At 41.2% G+C, this 7,660-nt stretch overlaps 1 protein-coding gene across 1 annotated transcript in view; it reads left to right on the plus strand.

The window, feature by feature from the left end:
• Positions 1–7,612, plus strand: part of LOC102013725 (peroxisomal bifunctional enzyme) — a 46,331-nt gene extending 38,719 nt beyond the window's left edge. The window contains exons 7-8 of the mRNA XM_005383302.2: positions 1,029–1,370; positions 4,847–7,612. Coding sequence (XP_005383359.1) covers positions 1,029–1,370; positions 4,847–6,111 — 1,607 coding nt within the window. The 3' untranslated portion in view covers positions 6,112–7,612. The remainder of the gene's footprint in view (positions 1–1,028; positions 1,371–4,846) is intronic.
• The last annotated feature ends 48 nt before the right edge of the window (positions 7,613–7,660 follow it).

A 7,660-nucleotide genomic window follows, 5' to 3' on the forward strand; every position in this document is an offset into this window, starting at 1 on the left:
TTGAGCCACACCATGGCTTTTGTTTCTTTTCCTATAATTTTTGTTTCTTCGGTGGCTTTCATAGTCAAAAGTGTTTAATTCCTTTTCTGTACAAATTATTATTTTTTATAGCTAAAACTTTTGTTTTTTTTTTTTTTTTTTTTTTTTTTTTTTTTTTTTTTTTTTTTTTTTTTTTTTTTTTTTTTTTTTTTTTTTTTTTGGTTTTTCTCCGGTACCGGGAACCGAACTCACGACCTTGCACTTGCCAGGCAGGCGCTTTGCCGCTGAGCTAAATCCCCAGCCCCTTATAGCTAAAACTTTTGGTTTGGGAGTATACATAAGAAAATATTCCTTAACCCAACATCATAAAGATGTTCCTCTGTTGTCTTCTACAATTTTTTAGAAGTTTACTTCATCTATGGATTTTTGATCCATTTTGAATTAGTTTCTGTGCTAACAGTGTTAGGGAGGGGTCTACTTTTTAATTAACTAAAATTTCTATTTATTTTATATGTGGATATTCAATTACCTCAGTACCATTTGTTCAAAAGGCACTCCTTGCTCCACTAAGTTGTGTTCCACCTGTGTTGAAAATCAGTTAGCCATAATTGGAAGGATTTATTGATGCCACTTCAGTTGTCTTGCATTCATTTCTATGTCTACTTTGTGTTACTATTAGCCTGTCTTCATTTGTTTGTTTTCTAGTATGGAGCTTTGAACCCAAGGCCTTTGCACAGAGCTAAATCCTCAGCCCTTTTTATTTTTCATTCGGAAGCAGGCTTTCACAAAGTGAATAAATTGCACAGGCTGGGCTGGAATTTGTGATCCCTCTGTCTCCACCTCCCAGAAAGCTGGGATTATAGGCATGGTTAAATTCCATCTTACTGGACTAAATTACAACAATGCTGGTGATTTTGGTATTAATGTTCCATTAACTATCTTGAGTAATAGTATTTAATCTGGTATGTTGAATCAGTTCTTACTGTTATTATTTTGCTAATAAATGTAAGTTACATCGTCAGCGCTCTGCTCTCTCTTACTCCTTTCAGATCAACCTCTAGAACCTCGCAGAATCTTCAACAGGCCAGTTCCCAGCTTGCCCAACATGGACGCCATTTTCAGTGAAGCCTTTGAGAAGATGCGGAAGCGGTACCCCGGGTACCTTGCTCCGGAGACCTGTGTCCGTTCAGTCCAGGCCTCCGTGAAGTACCCTTATGAAGAAGGCATCAAGAAAGAGAGAGATCTGTTTCTGTACCTGCAGCAATCCGGGCAGGCCAGAGCCCTGCAGTATGCTTTCTTTGCTGAGAAAAATGCAGCCAAGTGGTCAACGCCATCTGGAGCGTCCTGGAAAACAGCTACTGCACGACCCGTCTCCTCAGTTGGTGTTCTCGGTGAGCGCATGGGGTAGCTCATGGGATTCTCCATGCTGCCATAAACGAGGGCCTGCTGGCACCAAGTTCTATGCTGAACATACTACTCTTGTTAGCTCGGTTAGTCTCATCAAGCCTTCTTTATTTTATGCGTGAGTCCTAGAGATGTAAACATTTTCAACAGCGAGCTAAACGCCAATGGTGTGAAGGCCTGACCCTAGGTCTGTCTGACGCCAGACTGTGGGAGTTTTTTACTCACCTATTTCCTATATGAATCACTCTAACAGTGATTATTTGTAGTGTAATTCGAGTTGTGACCTGTCATTCTTATGGGTAGGTATTGAAATGAATTCTATTTCTTTCTGGTTCCTGGGTCCGTTCTCTTCTCCCAGTGCAGAACCACTATCACTTTGTTTTACAGCCTCTGCTAGTCCCACATGCCTTCTAGAATGTTCCAACTGCTCCTCTTCTTCCCTGGGCACCTTCTTTTCTGTCTCCTGATCAAAATCTGGCTTACCTGAGGACCTGCTTCCCCTCAGCTGGCTCATGAACATGTTCCTGCTTTTCCCCCACACTGTGGCTCTCAGAGTCCCCTTTTAATTCTCTCTCAAATCTCTTACTCCTTTCTGGACCCTCTTGTTTGTGGACCTGCTATGTGAGCTCATCTTTCTATCCACCGTCTTTAATGTCATTACTCTTTCTCCTTCCTGGAAACGTCAGTACCTGGCTCACAGTCATCTACTTTGGTTCCAATCCCAGTACCCATCCCAATTGTGTGGACAGTTCTCCCCACTGTAGCTTCTGGGTTCCTCTGCTTCCTCAGACTCAGTGGCATTTGCCTCACTTCACCTCACTTTCACCATCGACATATATGGCTTCCCCATAGGTCTTGCCACCATTGGGAAAATTTCCCCACTCTGAAATTTAAAACCCCACCATTTCTCCACAGTCTCTTATGTATCTGTGTCTTGCGGTTGGTTATTTCACCTACATCCTTGACTTGATCAGTTCCCCTTACTTTTATATTCTTGAACATTCAGGTTTAATTGGAAAAGCCATCACTTCAGCCATTCTTTTGCCAGTGTCCTCAAACTCTGAGTCGTTGACCTTCTACCATACTCCCTGTCAAGTTTCCCCCTCGACGTTCCAACCCCCAGCAGACAGCCTGAGGTGGGATGCAGGCTCTGAAGTCCCGCACTGCGTCTTCACCATGGTGCTCTGCCTTTCCTGCTCTTCCCAGCTCTCAGTTCACAGAGCTCTGTCCCCTAACACCCCGTTACTCCTTACTGTCCACAGAGATCGCAGTTTCTCCAATGTTAGTAATTTTATAGTATGCTTGGAACTAACAGCTAGTTTTCAACTCCACACTTTGCTTCCTGATATTTTCTCAAGCCAGAGTTTAGGATGTGAGTTGCTACAGCAATGAGAGCTATTTGGCCTACTTACTACTGAGAGAAACACAGATGTTTAAAAGTTCACAAACCAGGTAATTTTAAAATATCATATATGTATAACAATATGTTCATTTATTACACTGTAGGTAATGTAATATTAAATAATTCAATGAATTTGGAAAAGTAAACCAATATAATCTAGAGAAACTAAGTCAGTGATATCTGAGGACTGACATATTCTGTATTCAAAACCAATCCCCACTATAAATGGCTTTCAGCCAGACGTGGTGGTGCATGCCTGTAATCCCACCATTTGGGAAGCTCAGGCAGTTGATTGCTGCAAGTTTGAGACCAGCCTGGGCTACACAGTGAGTTCAAGTCCAGCCTGAACTACATAGTGAGATTCTTTTTCAAAACTAAATAAACAAGTAAATAAGTAATAAATGCCTTTCACAGAGCTGTTTCATCCACACCGAGTTGGGTAGATAACAATTACCTGTTGCTGTGACAGATAACAAAACAATCTCAGTGATGTAGCATAATAAAGATTGATTTATTCGTACTTTATCAGGCTCCTCCAGGATCAGGCTCTTTCCAGCTAGGGGCTGTCCCACTCTCTATGTCAGCAAGCTTTTTCTTCAGATTTCCAGATAGTAAATATTTGAGACTTGTAGGCCATAACATCTACTCACATCTGCCATAGTGCACAGAAATGGCCATAGACATTATGGAAAGTAATTAGCATGATTATGTTCCAATATGACTTTGTTTAAGGACACTGAAATGGGAATTTGATATAATTTGCATATGTTGCAAAATAGTATTCTTTTTATTCTTTTCATCTGCTTAGAAATGTAAAAACATTTTTAGCTCACAGGCTGTACAAAATGGTGGTTGGGCTTGCCCCAGAGGGCCTAGTTTGGCTATACCTGGTCTGGGATCTCTTCCAAGGCCTCAGAGTTGTCCTCTATATCTGGGTGTCAATGATGGATGGCATAGAAGATTTCAGCAGCCAGTGTCAGATCTTACATCTCCTCTACTATCACTACATTTCCTTGACCAGAATTAGTTACAGGTCCTCCTAGGATGTAAGGGGTCTAGAAAATAGCCTTAGGCATACCCAGGAAAAAAAGGAAATTCTATGGAAACAAATAGTGACATCTTTAGTATCAAATAATTTTTCTACAGTAACCGTTCTTCTTGCCTTTTTAAAAAATATTCTTTCTTGTTCTTTTCCCTTTCTAAACTGGTACAGTTCAGTCTCCCCAATTTACCCTACTTCACCATGATTGTTTTTTGTTGTTTCATAGGTTTTTATTTTGTTTGTTGAGATACTGGCAATTGAACCCAGGGCTTTCCTACTGAGCAAAATCCCCAGCCATTTTGTTTTTTATTTTTAAAATTTTAAAAGAGGGTCTCACTAAGTTGCCCAGGTTGATTTTGAAATTGCAATCCTCCTCTCTCATCCTTTCAGAGATCTGGAAATATAGACAGGAGCTACCATGCACAGATAATTCTTTCAGTTACTTCTTTTCTTTTCTTCCCTTTTCTTTTCTTTTCTTCTTGGGATTGAGACTGGTATAACACTGAGCTATACCACTGCCCTTTGTTAATGCCTTTCAACAATGTTTTATTGACTTTAGAGCACAGGTCTTCCTATTATTTGTTAAATATATTCCTAAACGTATTATTCTTTTGATGCTATTTTAGGTGGAATTTTTTTTCTATTCATACTCAGATTGTACATAGAGATACATAGATTTTTGTACTTTGTGTATTGTGAAACTTAGTTGGATCCATTTATTAGTTTTAATAGCATATATCTCTGTGTGTGTGTTCAAATTTTTATTTCCTCTGGAACACTTAACATAGTGCCTAGTCTAAAATAGAACTCAATCAGTTTGTGTTCCTTAAATATATACATATATTTATGTGTGTGTGTTTTGAAACCAGGTCCCTTAGTATGCTAAGCACATACTATAGTACTGAGCTATATCCTCATCAGTCTTTTTAAATGCCACATTGCTAGAAAAGCTTCTTACAGTACATGATTTTCCAGTTCCCAGTACCCTTGAATCATTCTTTTTCACTCTCTACCTACAGGCTTGGGAACAATGGGCCGAGGCATTGCCATTTCTTTTGCAAGGGTCGGGATCCCTGTGATTGCTGTGGAATCAGACCAAAAGCAGCTAGCAGCTGCACAGAAGATAGTAACTTCCATCCTGGAGAAAGAAACATCCAAAAGCATGCAACAGAGTGGGCAGCACAGGTCAGGACCAAAACCTAGGTTCAGTTCATCTATAAAGGACCTTGCCAGTGTCGATTTAGTCATTGAAGCAGTCTTTGAGGACATGAACCTGAAGAAGCAGGTCTTTGCTGAACTGTCAGCTGTGTGCAAGCCAGAAGCTTTTCTGTGCACCAACACTTCAGCTCTGGATGTGGATGAGATCGCTGCTTCCACCAATCGCCCTCAGCTGGTCATTGGCACTCACTTCTTCTCCCCAGCTCATGTCATGAAGTTGTTAGAGGTTATTCCCAGCCAACGCTCTTCCCCTACTACCATTGCCACTGTTATGAACCTAGCGAGGAAGATTAAAAAGATTGCTGTAGTTGTAGGCAACTGTTATGGATTTGTTGGGAATCGAATGTTGAAACGTTATTATGACCAGACTTATTTCTTGTTAGAAGATGGCAGTAAACCAGAGGACATAGACCAGGTACTGGAAGAGTTTGGTTTCAAAATGGGGCCTTTTCGAGTGTCTGACCTCGCTGGCTTAGATGTGGGCTGGAAAGTTCGCAAGGGGCAGGGTCTCACTGGGCCTATGCTGCCTTCAGGCACTCCTACCCGAAAGCGAGGCAATGCAAGATACAGCCCCATTCCTGATATGCTCTGTGAATCAGGACGGTTTGGCCAGAAGACTGGTCAGGGTTGGTATCAGTATGACAAGCCACTGGGTAGGATTCACAAACCTGACCCCTGGCTTTCCAAATTCCTGTCAGAGTACAGAGAAACCCATCACATCAAACCACGTGTCATTGGGCAGAATGAGATCCTGGAGCGCTGCTTGTATGCACTTATCAATGAAGCCTTCTGTATCTTGGGAGAAGGGATGGCTGCTAGCCCAGAGCACATTGATGTGATCTACTTGCATGGGTATGGCTGGCCGCGACACAAGGGCGGGCCCATGTTCTATGCCTCCACAGTTGGGCTGCCCACAGTTCTAGAGAAGTTACAGAAGTATTACCAGCAGAATCCTGATATTCCCCAACTGGAGCCCTGCAACTATCTAAAAAAGCTGGCTTCCCAGGGAAACCCTCCTCTGAAAGAATGGCAGAGCTTGGCAGGGCCTCCTAGCAGTAAATTGTGATTCAGCCTTCTAAGTTGGGCTTCCATGCTGGCCAAAACAAAAAAATCCCAACTCACTGAGTTTCAGTGAAATTAAAACCTGAAGTACAAAGTAAGATCATTCTGCAATACAAAACAAAAGAAATAATCAGTCAAACTTTAGTTGAAACTGCTTGATGATTCTAATCTTAGAATATGCTTCCTATTCCTCTGAATCTGTCCCTATTATTAAATTCAATGAATTCACAGTGTTAATATAATACTGTGCTATCTGATGAGAGAGCCTCAGGAATAAGTTCCCAAGGGCGTTGATCACTGGAGAAATATGCCATCCATTCATAACTGAGAAATGCATCTAAGTCATGAGCTCGTTTGGGCCCCTTACCCTCACTTATGCAGTGTGGATGGAAGTCTTATGAGTCATATGTTCACAAGCATTTACTGAGTCTCTCCTGAACATCTCTGACCACCAAAGAACACCTAGCAGACCTAGAGTCCGGTGGGGGAATTAAACCAACATGGCAACCTGTGTTGGAGTTCAGTCCAAAATCTTGAAGGTGGCACAGAGAAGTTTGGAGGGGCAGATTCAGCAGTGACAGTCTCTATGTGTAGGCAAAGAAAGCTGAGACAGGCAGAGGTAGTAACCTGGCAGAGGTGAAATGCAGGCAGGAGCAAAAAATGTCAGACCAGAATGCGGAACCGGAGAGTACCTGGGCAGGTCACGCTCAGCATAAAACTTCTGTCCAAGGTCCAATCTCATGAGTGTAGTCATTCCTGATGCTTGCAGTGGGCTTAGTGATGTTTGATCATTTCCCCAAGATAGGCAATCCCCAGCCCCTAGTCCTTATTTTTCTATTCAAAGTGAGGCAACAGAGGCAGTAAGCTGTTAACTTGGTGTAAAAAGGGATCTTAGGGAACATGTAGTCTTCAGAGATTTCTTAATTTTTGACAATGTGATGATGCCAGTTTCCCTGTCAGGATAAGCCTTTCTGATATTGTCTATGGAAACGCATACATCTTAAAACATCTAAAATGACTCCAAAATGAATTTTGTAAAATTTCATTGTAACTATAAGAGTTCTTCTATTTGACCTTTTGCCTTATATGGTTAAAAGTTAAGGGCATGATCAACACAAAAACATGTACAGAAATGTTGATAACAGAATTCTTCATAATAGCCCAAAACTAGAAACAACCAAATGTCCATTAACTGATGAGTGGGTAAACTAAATTAGGTATATGCATGCAATGGACTATTATTCAGCCATAAAAAGAGGACAAAGCACTGACACATGTTACAACGTTATGCTAGAAAAACATTATGCTAAGTGGAATTGGCTATCCACAAAAGGCCACATATTTTATGACCGTCTATATACAACGTCCAGAAAAAGTAAATCTACAGAACCAGAGGATAATCTGGTGGCTTAAGAAGTTGAAATTATAGAGGGTAAAGAAAGGGAAGCAACAGCTAATGAGTAAAGAATTTATTTTGGATTTATTGAAAATATTCTAAAAAAAAAAAGGGGCTGGGGATTTAGCTCAGCGGCAAAAGCGCCTGCCTGGCAAGC

The sequence above is a fragment of the Chinchilla lanigera genome, unplaced genomic scaffold, assembly GCF_000276665.1.
Source record: "Chinchilla lanigera isolate Chin_1 unplaced genomic scaffold, ChiLan1.0 scaffold00019, whole genome shotgun sequence".
Taxonomy (NCBI): Eukaryota; Metazoa; Chordata; class Mammalia; order Rodentia; family Chinchillidae; genus Chinchilla; species Chinchilla lanigera.